Source organism: Microtus ochrogaster, unplaced genomic scaffold, assembly GCF_000317375.1.
Source record: "Microtus ochrogaster isolate Prairie Vole_2 unplaced genomic scaffold, MicOch1.0 UNK14, whole genome shotgun sequence".
NCBI lineage: Eukaryota > Metazoa > Chordata > Mammalia > Rodentia > Cricetidae > Microtus > Microtus ochrogaster.
This window is the reverse complement of record NW_004949112.1, coordinates 2681460-2698606: the sequence shown is the minus strand read 5'-3', so window position 1 is coordinate 2698606 and position 17147 is coordinate 2681460. Positions and strand designations below refer to the sequence as shown.

Sequence of the window (17147 nt, the reverse complement as noted above, 5' to 3'; positions counted from 1 at the left end):
AAAAAAAAAAAACAAAAAAAAAAGCAGGTGCATGTCTGAAACCCCGGTACTAAAGAGGGAGAGACAGGGGGATTCTTGAGGCTCAGTGGCCAGCCAGCCTAGCCAAACTGCCGGGCTCCAGATTGAGTGAAAGTCATCAGGTCTGGCAGCAAGCCCCTTTGCCCTTGGAGTGGCCTTGCTAGCCCCATGCCCAACACTGTGTGAGTATCCGGTATTGGAACTCAGCTCCTCAAGCTCAGCAGCGTGTGCTCCTCCCACTGAGCCATCTCCCCATCTCCCGGCCTCACTGCTGACACACAGAGCTTGTAGCCAAGGGCATTAAAGTCAACGCCACAGTGAGTGAGTCTCACGGTGTTTTCCAAGTTGGTCACCAAAGCCTCTTTGCTGCAGCACTGAGCTGCCAGGCAGTTCACACAGCAAGAACTGCTCCATGGTTCAGGAACATGCTCTTCAAAGGATCCAAGTTCTGTTCCAGTACCCATATAACTCCAGCTCCTGGTTTCTGTAGGTACTTACAGGCGCGCACGCGCGCACACACACACACACACACACACACACACATATCTTTTTTAAAAATTCCAAACATATTAAGTTAGGAAACCAAGAGAACCCCAGAAAGGCCACTGGTCTGAACTGACACAGCTAAGCATCTTTCTCTGATGTTGACTGATGTTCTTGGAGCCAGATCACACTATCCTGCTCTGAGTGGCCACAATCGGAGCCTCTGAAAGAAGAGAACATAAAGAGCTAAGATTTCTCTAGAAAATTCCCCCAAAGGGCTGAATACCCTGAAATTCTGGCAACTGGAGGGGACGCCCCCAGAAAGCTGTGCTCAGTCACTTCAGTGTGATCTGCACATACATGCTTCCTGGCTCTTGGAGGGAGGAGTTGAGCCAGGGTTTCATTACATAGTTCTGACTGTCCTGGAACTCCCTATGGAAACCAGGCTGACTGTAAACTCCAGACCTGCCTGCCTGTCTCCTGAGTGCTGGGATCAAGGGTGTGTGCCACATAGACTCTTTCCACAATTATTTATTGTGGTGTGTGTGTGTGTCTGCGCGTGTGTCTGCGCGTGTGCGTGGAGGTCAGAGGACAGCTTAGAGGAGCTGGTTTTCTCTTTCCACCAAGTAGACTTCAGGAACTGAACTCAGGCTGGAGGCTTGGCAGCAAGCTTCTTTACTTATTAAGTTTTCTTTCTTTTTTTTTTTTTTTTTGGTTTTTCGAGACAGGGTTTCTCTGTAGCTTTGGTGCCCATCCCAGAACTAGCTCTTGTAGACCAGGCTGGCCTCGAACTCCCAGAGATCCGCCTGTCTCTGCCTCCCAAGTGCTGGGATTAAAGGCGTGCGCCACCACCGCCCGGCACTTATTAAGTTTTCTTGCTGGCCCATTTCCTGGACGGAACAAAGGATTCTTCTAGCCTTTAAATAAATTTATTCCCATCCCAATTTCTATTTCCAAGTCTTTGTTGTTGTTTTGTTTTTGTTTGACTCCTTGAGATTGGCCTCACGTATCCCAGGCTGGCTTGTACCTTTTGATGTAACTGAGGGTGATCTCCTGCCTCCACTTCCCTAGTGTTGGGATGGCAAGACAGCACCATGCCTGGTTTATCAGTTCTGGTGATAGTGACAGGCTCTACCAACTGGGCCCCAGTCCGGGCCTCAGCCCCAGCCCCAGCTCCTACATCCAGGTTTTTGTGTAAGATGTCAGCCACAGATCTCAGAGACCTCTGGCCCCAGTAGGATTTGGGGTTACAATCAATCTAGGGAGAAAGTGAATTTGATTTTGCAAATGCTTCGTGCCAGCGTGAGTTTTTCCATAAGGGATGCTAGGTGCTTGGAGAACCAGGGTCGTGCTGCCCCCTGGAGGACACACGGTGCACTGTGGAGAAACAGCTCAGCCTGTCAGTCAGGAGACCACCCTGCATGGGGTGGGGGTGGAGAACTGCTGCTGACCACCTTGCCGTTGTTTCCGCTGTTTCGCTTGCATGTATCTGTGCATCGTGTGCCCACAGTGCCCACAGAGGCCAGAGGAAGGGGCCAGATACCCTGGCACTGGAGTTAGAAGCACAAGAGCTGTCATATGGGTGCTGGGAATCAAACCCAGGCCCTCTGGGACTGCAGCCCATGCTCCTAACCACTGAGCCGTCTCTCCGTCCCAGATACTGGTTTTGCTATCAAAACTTGGTCACCCTTCTGAGACATTCTGTTCTTTGAGGGCACTGGCATTGGGGTCAATGATGGGCTGCTGCAGCTGTGTTTGCATCAGCTGTCTCCATGGCAACATTAGGGATCACACAGCATGCACTGCCCCCCAACAGCTGTTTCATTCCCTAGTTTACCCAGTCAACAAACATGGATTATTTACTCTTCCCTACACCACATTCATTCCAAGCACCTGACCTTCAAACACAGCTTTAGAAGGTGGACCCTGCTGCCTATGAGCCCAGCTTGACAGATGGGTAAACTGAGGCACATGATTCACAAATCAGCATCACTCAATTCTTAAGCTGGCAGAGCCAAGATTCCAGCTGGAGCTGTGTGAGCTTTCCTGTCCATCATACAGTAAGGTATTATAATTCAGGTAAGTACCTGCACACAGCACACCCAAAGAAACTGGGGTCACACACACACACACACACATGCACACACGCACAGACACACACACGCATGCACGCACATGCACACACACGCACACACATGTACATGTATGCATGCACACACACACACATACATGTGCACGCACACACTCTATAGTGGTACATGCTTGTCATCCCAGCATTTGGGAAATGGAAGCAGGAGGATCACGAGTTCAAAGCCAGCCTGAGCTACAAACTGTCTCAACAACAGACAGCAATCCAGGGTTGATGAGCTGGCTTAGCTGGTGAAGGGACTTGCCACCAAGCCTGATTGCCCGAGTTCAGTTTCCAGGCCCTACATGGTGAAAGTAGAGAGTTGACTTCACTAAGTTGTTTTCTGACCGAGCACACATGCATGCTTATAAAAACACCAAGTAAATAAATGTGAAAAAAGAATAAAACAAAACAGCAAATATTTAAACAGAAGCCCAGTGTTGAAAGGCAGAACTGGCTGGAAAGAGCCTGGAGAGATGGTTCAGTGACTAAGAAAGAGCACTGGTTGCCGCCTTTACAGAGGACCAGGGTTCAAATCTCACCTGTTCAGCTTGCAGCCTGGCATTTACAGCACCTAAGGCTGGGAGGGAAAGACACAAAGAGAAGAGACACACAGAGGTCTCGAGTCCCAGACGCTGTCTGCCCAGGCTGCCCTTGGGTGGCACACCAGAATTCATCTGCATGGCTGGTAGTGCGTTAATGGGGTCCACGGCCACTCTGCCAGCTCTTTCTGTCTCATCCTTGACCCGAGTCTATGCAAAGAGGGTTGGCTCTACTCCATACAAAGGGAATGCAAGGAGACTGTCTGCCACTCCTGGAGGAATGGAGGGCACTCAGGTCCAGAGCTGCAGTGGGGAGCTGGTGCCACCTTGTGGTCAGTAGTGACATGGCTCCTCCCAGCTAAACCCATGAGAGTTTAGGATCTGGCTAATTCTTGCCTAGAATCTCCCAGTGCAGGTCTGGGCATGCGGCACAGTGGTTGCGCACTTGAACAGCATTCAAATCCCAGGACTAAAATAAAGCAATGAATTACGTTAAATGTGTCTGGGACTGCAGTGGACTCCAGAGTCAGGCCCTACGGTCTCAGACGATGGCCACACTGTTTCTGAGAGGTATATGGTGATCCAAGGTCAGGCTGTAAGCACATCCAAACTCTGAAAATTTCATTTGCAAAAATGGAAAACTCCCATCTGCCATTAGACCTTCTCCACAGCAAGCCAGCAGGAGGGTCACATGGGCCACCTGGTATCAAGAGGCTGGGCTGACCAGGCCAGCTCACCTGGGTGGGGGAGAGAGTTGCAATCTAGGGGATTAAAGCCATGGTTAGGAAATCTGGCCGTGGCTGTGGGCACGGGTAGGCACATGGTCAAGTGCTCACCACTCTGGAGTGGGCACTGGAGCCAATACAGCTCCTGCGGGGGGGGAGGGTGTGTGGATCAAGACTGTGAGGCGGGTCCAGCTGATCCCTCCACACCTAGGGGTCTCTCTGAGAGCCCCGTCCATCCAAAAGGGAAAACACCACAACCTCTCAAAAGACACTGTGGTCCAGCTGGGGAAAGGGGCCGGCGCCTGCCATTATGGGACTTTGCAGGCTGAGACGTGAGCACTGCAATGAGCCCGAGGCTTCAGCTACACAGTGAGTTCCCGGACAGCCTGGGGGACAGAATGGTGAGTCCCTGGACAGCCTGGGCCACAGAATGAGACTCTGAAACAAACCAAATAACAACAATAATAACAACAACAGTTTTAAAGGGTTGTAAATGCAGTTCAGTTGGCAGAGCACCTGACTAGCACGTATGAGGGCCTAGGTTCCATCCCCAGCACCACGTAAACCAGGCATGTCGGTGCACACCCGTCAACCCAGCACTCGGGTGAGTTTGAGACCAGCCTGGTCTACAGAGTGAGTTCCAGAGCAGCCAGAGCTGCACAAAGAAACCCAGCCTTGAAAAACAAAACAAAACAAACCACTACAACAAAACATTCTGACCAAAAGCAACATGGGAAGAACGGTTCACTTGGCTTAACACTTCCACATCTCGTTCCAACTCTGAGGGAAGTGAGGGCAGGAACTCAGGCAGGAAATGAAGCGGAAACGTGAACAAGGCTGCTTACTGCCGTGCCCAGCTGCTTTTTTTTTTTTTTTTTTTTTTGGTTTTTCGAGACAGGGTTTCTCTGTAGCTTTGGAGCCTGTCCTGGAACTAGCTCTTGTAGACCAGGCTGGTCTCGAACTCGAGACAGGGTTTCTCTGTGGCTTTAGAGCCTGTCCTGGAACTAGCTCTGTAGACCAGGCTGGTCTCGAACTCACAGAGATCCGCCTGCCTCTGCCTCCCGAGTGCTGGGATTAAAGGCATGCGCCACCATCGCCCGGCTGCCCAGCTGCTTTCTTACACAGCCCATGCCCGCCTGCCTAGAACAGTGCCACCCACAGTCGCTTGGGCCCTCAACATTAATCAATCCCTACAGACACACCCACAGACCAATATGATCACACAAGTCTTCAGCTGAGGCCCCTCTTCCCAGGTGGGTCAACATGACACACATCACTGTTAAAACACTCCTCCTTTCCTGCTTGTCCCCAGAGCTCTTCTTGTGGTCGCAATCGGAAACACCAGATGAACTTCACAGAAGACCTTCCTCACACTTCATCTCTCCAGCATGCCACCTTTCCCTGCACCGTCCAGCTGCAGAGACTGTTCTTCCTACTGCCCTCGCCAGTGCCTGTCCCCTTACCTCAGGCCTCTGGTCAAGGACCTTCTTCCAGTACCCTTGTCTAACCTCCTGTAGGGAGCTGTACCCCAACTGCCATCCCCCGTTTCCCGCTCTGTGCCCCTCCAGACTCTGGCCAGCTCCTACTGGATCGTGTCCTTTATGGCCGGTTGCTCTCACTTGATCTCCCCAAGGTGAGGAGTGGGGATTCACTCACTCCTGCCCTGAAGAGCTCCAGTCCTTCATACACAGCAGCAGCCTGGGAGGTGGATCAGTTCATAAGCAGTGAAGACGAAGAGATCAATGCTCAGTCCATAAACGTGTTTACCACGTATGCCTGATGGCCTGAGTTCAATCCCCAGAACCAACCGTGGCAGAACTGGAACCTACACACACCCGAACTCACAATCGCACACGCTTGCACTCAGACATGCTCACACTCACACACTTGCACACATAGCCGCTCATACACTCACATACATTCACACAACTCACAAACACACACACGACACAGACACCTTCATATACGCACTCACAATAAACAAGGGCCGGTGATGTGGCTCAGCTGGCAAACCGGCTGCCAAGTCTGGCGATGCCTAGGACCTACAAAGAAGAGGAAGCTGTCCCTCAAGCTGCCCTCTGAGCGGCACGTGCTGTGCCATGTGTGTCTTTGGATACTCCTTACACACAAATCAAGAAAAATTTAATAAAAATTACAGCCCTAGCTGGTCTGGAATTTGCCGTGTAGACTAGGCTGGCCTTGAATTCAAGCTCCACCTGCCACTACTAGGATTAAAGACGCGCATCACAACACCTAGCTGTAATGCATTTTAAAAAATAATAAATAAAATTAAACTCTAAAATCAATCAAACAAAAATCTCTAAGACCAAGTTTGATGGCTCAGCTCCTAAGGAACAACATTCAAGGTTGACCTCTGGCCTTCATACGTGTGCACACACATACATGTGCACACATACTTGCAGGTGCACATGCCACATCTGCAAGTATTTCCACCTGCAGACATGGGATATGTTTTCACATGCACATACACAACAAAATAAATAAATAAAAAATAAATAATAACTAAATGCATGCTTGGGTGCACTGGCTAAAGTAGCAGCAGTAGCTGGGTCCCAGTACTTGGGCGCACTGGCTACAGCAGCAGTAGCTGGGTCCTGGTACTTGAGCGCACTGGCTAAAGCAGCAACAGTAGCTGGGTCCCGGTACTTGGGCGCACTGGCTAAAGTAGCAGTAGCTGGGTCCTGGTACTTGGGCGCACTGGCTAAAGTAGCAGTAGCTGGGTCCCGGGAGCTCAGCTCTCTCACCTGTGATCTCATCCGGAAGGAAGCCCAGCACACGCAGGGACTCCAGCGTCTCCTGAAATAGCTCCCGCTCCTGGCCAGGGGACGATGAGGGCCCGTTGGTCAGGAAGCGATAATGGGAACAGGGCTCCAGAAGGAGGTCAGCTGTAGGGAGAGGGCAGAGATCAGGGTCAGGGAGTGCTGGGTCACGTGTACCACGACAGGGCCTGGGCGTCTGCTGTAGGAGTGATGGATGGGCCTGGGGCAGGCAGGCCAGAGAGGTGCGCAGAACAGACTGTTCCTCTTGGCTCGTCCACAGTCTCCAGGCCGGTGACCGGGATGGCAGAGACAGCACCTGGGGACACATGTAATGCCAGGAGCCACAGACCGAGGTGTCAGAGGAATAATGCAGGAACGAGGGAGAAAAAAGCTGTGGGCAGAAGGTAAAGGGCTAAGGAGCTACAAGCCAGACACGGTGGCACTCAAGAGACGGAGGCAGGCGTTGCTGTGAGTTCTAGACTGGCCTGGGCTATACAGCAACATCTCGTCTCAAAGAGAATAGGAGGAGACAAGAGAGAGTACAATTTTAGCTTCCAGGAGTGGGAGCCAGGGAACACAGGAAGGGGACAGGCACCATTGTGGAGCTGGCAGGAACCACCACAGAAGGCAGCTTACAGGCACAACAGCACACAGTAGCGTCAACTGGAAGCATGGAGCTGCCAAAAGCCAGAGCACGACAGAGTCGCCGCAGGCCAGGAGGAAGGAAGGGGTGCAGGACGAGCAGACAGATGCGCAGGCAGCAGTGAGAGCCAGGAGGCAGCTGGAGGCAGAGGTGGAAGCAGGGGCTGGGAGGCCAGCGGACAGGATTCACCGCAGCAGCTCAGGGCGGCACAGCCTGACTGGTACACCGTTCCCACGCAGGAGTGGCGGGAAGGAACACGGGGACTCTGTTCTGGGAATGGGACTCCCGCCCACTCTCCCAGGGCAGCTGGGAAAGAGAACACTGACCTTTTAGCTGCTCGCTAGCGCCCCCTAGCAGCTGGTAGAAGATGTGGAAGCTGCATTCATCCTTGGCCTGTCTGATGGCCCGGGATTTCTCCAGCAGATCTGGGAGGGAAGGCCAGTCAAGGAGCCAATAGGCGGGCTGTTCCCTGCCATCTCAGTGTTTGGAATGCAGACGCAGGAGGATTGTCATGAGCTCTAGATCATCCTGAACTACATAATGAGCTCCAGATCAACATGAACTATAGCGTGAAATTAAAATAATATGGAGCTGACAGGATGGCTCAGTGGTTAAGAACACAGGCTAGCCCGGTAGTACACGCCTTTACTCCCAACACTTGGGAGGCAAAGACAGGCACGATCTCTGTGAGCTTGGGGCCAGCCTGGTCTACAAAGAGAGTTCCAGGACAGCCAGGGTAGTTACACAGAGAAATCCTATCTCAAAAACCAAGAAACAAAAGCGCCACGGGTTGTTTATTTTTTTGTTTTTTCAGTTCTTGGAGACAGGGTTTCTCTGTGTAGCCCTGGCTGTCCTGGAACTCAGTCTGTAGACCAGGCTGTCTACAGTGATTCACTTGCCTCTGCCTCCCAAGCGCTGGTATTAAAGTGCTCCACCATGCTAGAACACAGGCTGTTCTTAAACAGGCGACTGAGATTCAATTCCCAGTGCCCACATGGTGGCTCACAACCATCTGTGACTCTGTTCTAGGAGATCAAATGACCTTTTCTGGCCTCTGACAGCACCAGGGACATGGTGCAAAAACGCCCACACATACAAAATAACAGAATAAAAATAAATCTAAATCAATGGGAGACTGTAATATAAGTTCAGTGGGTAAAGGTGCTTGCCACCAAGTCTGAAGACCTGAGTTCGAGTCCCAGGACCCACATGAAAAGCCAGCTCTTTGGCCCTCAGTTTTGTCTGATATTTTGAGACGGTGCTAAGTGCTGGCTGACAAGCACGCCCTAAAGTGTGCTGTTTCAGTGTGGGATACACACTTCAGGAGCGTGGGGCCTGAGCTCAGCGGCTTCAGTGTGGGATACACACTTCAGGAGCGCAGGGCCTGAGCTCAGCGGCTTCAGTGTGGGATAAACACTTCAGGAGCGTGGGGCCTGAGCTCAGCAGGCAGAGGAGCTACCTCACCCTAGTAGAACACCGAGCCCTGAGGCTCTGCTAGCTTTCCAGGGCTGTTCCCTGATAGTGTCCCACCGTTTAGACAGTTGGGCACATCCTATACAACCCCACGGAGCGGACACTCTGGATGCTCACCTGGCTTTCCTAGACCCAGTCCCTCCTGTCTCTCCCTGGATTCCCACAAAGCACAGTCAAGGGACATCAGAAACACTGAGTGTGGAGGTCTAGACCCAGCACCCCTTCACAAGGCTCACAGTGACTACCCGGGGGTGAGGGTTCCGAGGGTTGTCCTCCTTGGCTGCTTTCCTATGCCTCCCAGGACCCCTCAGAGGATACAGGTCTCGATATTCGCACCCACGATGTAGCCAGCGACGTCAAAGTTGATGCGGATGAATTTGCCCTGGAGTAAAAATGGCCAAGTTGAGGGATCTCCCCAAATCCACACCTCCTTCTTCCTAAAGCTCATACCCACGCTAGTCCCTGGCAGGGGCTCTGCAGGGAATCCAGGGCCAGACAACTTTGACGAACCTCCTTCCTCAGACCCTAGGGGTCCAGATAACTGCCTCCTCCCTCCACCCTTCTTCCCTACCCCCAGATCAGGCCCCAGTTTCCCAGACTGCCTGATACACAGCCCCCTGCTCACAAATCGGGAAGAGTTGTCATTCTTCACAGTCTTCGCGTTGCCAAAGGCCTCCAGGATGGGGTTGGCTTGAAGAAGCTGTCGCTCTAGCTCCCCCTGCAGGGCATGGGAGACGGTGCATCAGAGAAAAGTGGGAGGTGGCCTCCTCATGGGGCCAGGACTTCTCTGGGGCCTTTGGGTTGGGGTGGGAGGGTCTTGCCTGCCGTGGGGAGTAGGGGGTTCTGGGAGACTTTTGAGTGGAAGTGAAACAACCAACCAAGGGGAAAATGTTGCAGAACCAGCCATGTTCCCATGAATAAGAAACAAAAGTTAGAAACTACAGCACAAAGAACACGGTTATTCTCAAATACACATGGTGGATATGCAAACAGGGAGTGGTCTGCAAGGCGCACACCAAGCCGCAACGACCCTCTCCTGATGTGTCTGCTGCTGTAGCTCCCAGGTCCCCATATGCTACTCGCTGAAACAAGAGAATAACATATACTACCACCTCCCTGGTGCAGGGTAGGCATTCAAAAATGCTGGTCTCATGCTAGGATCCTTACTCTGAACTTACTTCCAGTGCCTCCAGTGTCAGAGTTACACCAGTTAGTGACTTGGTCAAGTGAACAACAGGAAGGTGCTCACATCTGTAACCCCAGCATTTGGGAATGTGAAGGCAGGAAAACTGATATGAGATCAAAGACAGCACGTGCTACAGAGCAAATTCAGGGCCAGCCAAGGTTACAAGGCAACAGCCCATCTCAGAAAAGATAAATAAAACAAAGAAAAACGGTGATGTGCAAAGTGAGGGTCGTGCGGCGTGGCCAGGGTCGTGTGGCATGGCCAGGGTCATGTGGCGTGGCCAGGGTCATGCAGCAAGGCCATGGTCATGTGACGTGGCCAGGGTCGTGTGGCATGGCTAGGGTCATGTGGTGTGGCTAGGGTCATGTGGTGTGGCTAGAGTCATGTGGCTTGGCTAGGGTCGTGTGGTGTGGCTAGGGTCGTGTGGCGTGGCTAGGAGAGCTTGTTTCTCCAGCCCTGCGGGAGAAGGAGCTCAGGAGTCTGCAGTATTGTGTGATGCTATCTGTGGCCTCTCTCTGTACACATGGCAAGCAGCATGGGCCCAGGCTGTACAATTACAGTAGGTCTGGGGTATGCACACAGTATGGTTTCTCTGCAGTGGGGGCCTAGTTGCATGCACACAGTAGGGCTTCCATGACCAATAATGGGGACATGACTATGTGCAGACAGCAGAACTGCACTAAAGTAGCATGGGGTTTGGGCATGTGCACATAGTGGGTCACCATGAATGGTTTTGGGGACCCTTGCTTTATGTATATGAATACTGGGGGGTGAGCAACTACATGCACATAGTAGGACTGTGCTAAGTGACAGCACGGGGCCCAGGAGAAGTGATACAAATGGCAGGAGGCTTGGCCACATGTACACAGGAAACTGTATTAAATGCCAACCTGAGGTCTCAGCATGCATACAGCAGGGCTAGCACAAACATGGGAGAGGTGTCTTTGTACATCATTAAGACTGAACTAAATAGCACTATGAGGCCTGGGCAGCACGTCACATGCCATGAACGGCAGGGTAAGTTTGGCTGCATGCACACACTAGAGCTTTCTATGGGCTTGCATACACACCGCAGGGCTGCATGGACAGTGGTGGGGACCCTGGCTTCATGCACATAGTATGTCTAAGTTAGATGGCCATGTGGTCCCTGCATTTGCATAGTAGGACTGTCAAAGTGGCCTTGTGGGTCCCTGGGGGGCTGGTGTGCCATTCTTGGGCCCTGTCTCCCAGGTGTCTGTGGGCTAGCAACCCCAAGGGAAACTGGGGTGACACTGGGGTGGCAAGGGGATTCTCTGCTACTCACATAAGACATGGTGCTGACGGAGGCCTGAGGAAGTCACAGGACAGGAGACATGGACCAGGACACACGGCACATGGAACATGGACAGACACATGGGTGACCTGGAGGCCTTGGGGCAGAGCTGCAGCTGAAGAGCTGGGGCAATGGGAGTATGGGGCAGGGAAACCTTGGGATTATGTGCCCAGGCTTAAATCCCACGGTACCACCTCCTCTGCCCCACCATGACTCACCCACAGAGACTGTGGTAACCACTCCCTGAGGGTTCAGAGACTGGGAACACCTCTACAGTCCTCTAAATCTAGACACAGGTCACCTAAAACCAGGTCTCAAAAAAGCACCTACTATGTACCCAGAACTATTCTAGAAGCAGCAAGGCTAAGAACCAGGCTCATCTCTCTAGCCTGCTGGCTCCTGGCTCTACACTGAGCACACAGAAAGTGCTCAGGCAGCCCAGGCAGAAATAGGACCCGGTACCAACTAAGGGTGTGGAGTGCAACCCAAGACAAGGGGAGCTGCTGGTGACAGGTCTGGGGTGTCCCAAGGCTGCATGGCTTACAGGGACACCAGGCTCCTTCCTGCCCTTGGGAGATGACGCCACGTGGGCCAGGTACTGGATGACCTTCTTGGTGTTCTCTGTCTTTCCAGCTCCAGACTCCCCTCTGTGGGGCAGCAAGGGGAGGTGGGTGGGCAGGGAGACCAGGCAGCCCCTGCCCACTGGCAACTCTGCCAGTTTACCCAGTCCACACCCACTGGTGCCCTCCCCACTTGTGCAGAGCCACGTTCTGTGGGGGTCTCTGCCTCTGGAGCCCTTAAGATAACTCACGTGCAGAGAATGGACTGATCCTCACGATCTGTAGGGAATAGAAGGGAAAGACAAGTCACCCAGAGGGTCTCTAGTCCCCTGGCCCTTTACATCTCAAAACTTTCCAGACCCATAAGCAAAAGGTGGGATTGTAATGATCGGCCCTCCAGAGTTGACATATTCTATCCTGAAACATCTCACTTGCTGAGCAACCCTACAAAAGCAGCTGTTCCTCTCCGAGCCTCATTTCCTCATCAGCAAGGTGGAGACAAGGGCTCCAAATATACAGACTACAACTCACCTCAATTCGGTAAGTCCCTACTGTGTGCCACCTCAGGCTAGGTGGAGACAAGGACCCCAACTATACAGACGACTACAATTCACCTCAACTCGGTAAGTCCCTACTGTGTGCCACCTCAGGCAGCAGAATCTCAAGAATTGGGAAGGGAGGTCCTGGACCCCAGAAGTAGCTGAGACACAAGATGTCTATTCTGACTCCCTCCCTGGGTCTGGCACCACTGGCACCACCATCTCTCATACACTTTGACCACCTACTAAGTGCCAGGTCCTGTTATCAACAAGGAAAGGAACACTGAATAGCAGAGCTAAAACAGAAAACCTAGGGCCGCAGGCCATGACTATGGATGAGAAACCCCCATGCTTCTCAAGGGAGGAGTCATTTAGGGCACAACCACCGTGTAAGTCTCTGGAAACCGTAAAGCCAGACAATAAGCTGACGTTTGTGATTACACAGCCCGTGTTCTCACGGGTGAAGACCGTGGCTGAGCACAGCCAGCCAGGTGACACAGCACAAGGGCTCCTGATGAACTTGCTGTGATGTGCCCTGTGACCCCGGCCCTGTCTCTGAGCTGCTCTGTGCCTCTATTTACCTATCTAAAAAATGGGTTCAGCAAGGCTGCAGTCAGAGTCCAGTGGGGCCTCTAAGACACACTCAGCACGGACTGAGGGAGGGCTCAGTAGTTAAGAGCATTGGCTGCTATGCGGAGAACCCAGGTTCCACTCCCAGCACCCACATGGTGGCTCACAGCTGTAGTATCTCAGAACTTCAGCTCCAAAGGGCCCAGTGCCCTCTCTGGCCTCAGCAGGTATCAGGCATATAAATAGTGTACAGACAGACATGCAGCAAAAAAGTCCACTTCCAAAAAGATGAAATACATAAATCTCAAAAACAAAAGGCAAGACTTAGACGGCTCAGTGAGCTGGATGGCCTGAGTTTGACTCCCAGGTCCTAAATGACGGTGACGGTGACATAACCACCCACAGGCACTCGCCTTGCATGCCCAAAGTCCATTCTCAGCATCACGCAAACCAGGAATAATAATCTCAACAGGAGGATCGGGAACCAAAGTCATCCTAAACTACACAGGAGCTAGGGGCGAGCCCGGGCTATATGAGATCATTTCATAAACAAAAACGTCCAAATTCAGAGTGGGACACTGGGAGCAGTGGCCAGAACACTGGGTTCAAGTCATACCTCAGCACTACCCTTCAGTATGGCCATGGGCAGTAACTGTACTGCTCTGTGCCTCAGTTTCCCCATCTGAAAATGATGTGTAATTTAAAAAAAACCTACACCAGAGGACTATTAAGAGGTTAAGTAACGTAGCCGAGAGACAGCTATCCTAGAAGACACTCCTATCTATACCTTGCACAGAAAGGACTCAATAGCACCATGGGCAGACCTACAGACTGGGCCACACAACAACAGCAGCTGACTTCCCAAGCCCCAGCAGACTGACCATATTCAGGGGCCTTCACACAGTGAAGAGCACCAAAGGCAAGGCAGTCTGCCTCGGACCAATCAGAAATCAGCAACAGGAAGACAGGAAGGGGCTGGAGAGATTCTTGGCTGATAAAGCGTTAGCGATCCCAAGGGCCTGAGTTCAGTCTTCAGCACCCACACAAAAAGCTGGGCATGGCGGGGGCAAAGTTGTAGCCCCAGTGCTGGGGAGGCAGAGATAACTTCCAGGTCTGAGGCTGACCTTGCGTTCAGTTCCCAGCTCCTGCATGGCAGCTCACAACCTCCTGTAACTCCAGCTCCAGGGGATCCCATGCCCTCTTTTGGTTCCCACTGGCACTGCACTCACATGCACATACTCCACACATTCTCTCTCACACACACGCACACGTGCATGCATGACGCACACACATACCCCACACATTCTCACAAACACATGCATGCATGCACACACACATACCCCCCCACATTCTCACACACATGCATATATGCATGCACACACACATATCCCCACACATTCTCACACACATGCATACATGCACACACACAAATCCCCCACATTCTCACACAATGCATATATGCATGCACACACATATTCCCCGCATTCTCACACACATGCATATATGCATGCACACACATATCCCCCACATTCTCACACATGTATGCATGCACACATACACACATATACTCCCACATTCTCACACATGCATGTATGCATGCACACACTCACATACCCCCACACATTCACACACACATGCATGCACGCACACACACATGCACGCACACACACATGCATGCACATATACACACGTAATTTTGAAAAAAGCCAAAAATAAAAAGCCAAGGAAGGAATGAGATCACAGAACATGACCCATTATTACCCACGACCTGACACAAGTATTCACTATGAAACAGATGTGCATGTCACACACTTACAATCTCTCTGGTAAATGTTTAGAGACCAGCATCAATTTCCTTTCAAAGCAATACTGTCATGAACACAGACCAAGATTTTTTTTAAAAGGGTCTGCATGGTAAGAACTGGAGCCCAGCCCACCTCCCAATGTGTCTCCAAGCCATCATTCGAGCCTGTCCCTGGTTTCCAGCAGCACCAGTGCCCAGCCTGGTCCCTGCACTCACCCTGGAGCATGCTGCGGTATGCGCCCTCTGTCACAGCATACACATGCGGTGGCACCTCGTGACGCTTCTTGCCCCGGTACATTTCCACGATAGCCTCCGTGTAGATGGGCAGCTGCTTGTATGGGTTGATGACCACACAGAAAAGGCCAGAGTAGGTCTACGGCAGGCAACAGGGGAGAGAGTGTCAGGTGGCTGCCTTCAGCACGACAGCTGGGTTAGGTTGACATACAAGAGGAAACTGTACAAGGCAGAAGGTAGAGAAACACCCTGACAATGCACAGGTAAGGTTTATTTTGCACGTGTTTTGCTTATTTTGTTTTACTAAGCGTCTTACTGCATGGCCTTGGTTGGATTGAAACGTACATGAATCCTCCTGCCTCTGCCTCCCCAGGGCTGAGATTATGAGTGTGTACTATGCCTGGCTCTCTGTCTCTCTCTCCCTCTGTGTGTAATTATGGGTATGAGTGTTTTGTCTGCATGTTTGTCTGTATACCACACGCATGCAGGACCCACGGAGGCCGGAGAGAGCCTGGGGTCTCCCGACTGGAGTAGAGATGACTGTGAGCTGCCTGTGGATGCTGGAGATTGAAGATGGGTCCTCTGCATGATCAAGGGTTCTTGGCTCCTAAGCCGTCTCTGGAGCCCTGTTTGCAGCTGTTAATTGTTTGAGGTGAGTCTTACTCTAGCTGAGCCTGGAAAATTGTAGCAATCCTCCTGTCTTCCAAGTGACAGGATTACAGGAATGAGGCACTTGGCCTGGCATGAGTGTTACAGACACTGCTAAGCTAACAGCAGACACGAATCTTCCCAGATTGTCCAGAGGTGTTCATGGGCGAAGAGCCACCACAGAGAAGATGAGGCCAAGGAAGGCAGCCTCAGGTCACGAGCCTTGACTTCTTTGATGGACACACGGGGGGAACACATGTGACCTCAAAGCTACACATGAAACTGTGGAAGCAATCATGTACATCTGGAACCCCAGAACTCAGGAAGCTGGAGCAAGGGGATTGCTGTGGGTATTGGGCCAGCCTGAGCTACTGACTGAGATTCTATTGTACTCAGAAGGGTACAAGATCAGCAGGAAACACTCAACACCCACGGGGGTGGCTAGAGAGCTGAGAACTAGTTAGCCCCTTAGCTAAGTCAGCCAGGCAGCTAACTAGCCTAATGCACTGGAGACAGCCGGCTGAACAAGCCAGCTAGCTCACCACTGAGAGCACAGCTGCTTATTAGGCTAGTCAGCCAATGCTGGCTCTCTAGTGGGTACCTGCTCTGCCCTCCCACCTCACTCTGGCAGGGTGTGGCCACCAGGCTGCCTGGTGCCACCTCTTCAGGAGGGGGCAGGCAGCTGGACACAAGCAGAAGAACCGGTTAGCCTAGTATCTGTCTCTCTAGTCTCCTGGCTGCTCCCAGAGGTCTCAGGGTGGAGCGGCTGGACCGCATTCCCTGGGAGGGTATCTCATGGCCGCTGGCGCCAGAGCCCACTCCCCATGCCGGTCCCTTGGGCCAGACACCACTTGGGTAACACCCAGGATGGAAATCCTAGCTGGCCAACAGGGCCAGGGGAGAAATGGAAGAGGCCTCAGTTCCTAGAGGGTCCATAGAAGGGTCTGGAAGGACTGCCTAGCCTGGAGGGCTCTGGAGACAGGCCTGCTCCTCCCCACCCTCCACGTCTCCACACACAATTTGAGGATATGCCCCTGTCTGGCTTCCTCTGGAAGAGCCTGCCTCATTACAATGGCCCAGGGATTAAGAGAGAATGAAGGCCAGCCAGCCAAGGTGGCCCCACCTCCTTCTCCAAACAGCAGTCTGGGATGCTCAAGTTACAGAGCCACCTGGGAGCCAAAGCTGACTGCTCTAACTGTCTATGATGGAAGCCAGAGGCTGAGTTTCCCAGCTGTACATAACTTCCAGGAAGAACTGACCCCTTAAAGGCTTAGTGAGAGTCAGGCCTGGGAGCACAGGCCTGCCATGATAGCTACTCTGGAGACTGAGGCAGGGGGATCAGAAGTTACCATAGGCAACCTAGTGAGAATTTGTCTCAAAGTAAAAAGAGATCCAACGATGTGGTCGGTGGTAGAGCCCCTGCCTAGAATCCCCCAGTGAAGGGCTGGAGTGTGGCTCAGTGGTGGAGCCCCTGCCTAGAATCCCCCAGTGAGGGGCTCGGG

The 17147-nt window shown here is 52.2% G+C and overlaps 1 protein-coding gene across 6 annotated transcripts in view; it reads right to left on the bottom strand.

Annotated features, from left to right (window-relative positions):
- Nucleotides 1-17147, bottom strand: part of Myh14 (myosin heavy chain 14) — a 61059-nt gene that overhangs the window by 36530 nt on the left and 7382 nt on the right. For 4 of the 6 annotated variants that reach the window (XM_026789092.1, XM_026789091.1, XM_026789093.1 and 1 more), the window contains exons 3-10: nt 14980-15136; nt 12102-12129; nt 11835-11937; nt 11282-11305; nt 9418-9510; nt 9111-9174; nt 7646-7744; nt 6662-6802 (exon numbers count right to left, since the gene is read on the bottom strand). In XM_026789092.1, the coding sequence (XP_026644893.1) occupies nt 6662-6802; nt 7646-7744; nt 9111-9174; nt 9418-9510; nt 11282-11305; nt 11835-11937; nt 12102-12129; nt 14980-15136 (709 nt within the window). The remainder of the gene's footprint in view (nt 1-6661; nt 6803-7645; nt 7745-9110; nt 9175-9417; nt 9511-11281; nt 11306-11834; nt 11938-12101; nt 12130-14979; nt 15137-17147) is intronic. The other 2 variants (XM_026789094.1, XM_005366858.2) reach the window with 1 other exon arrangement.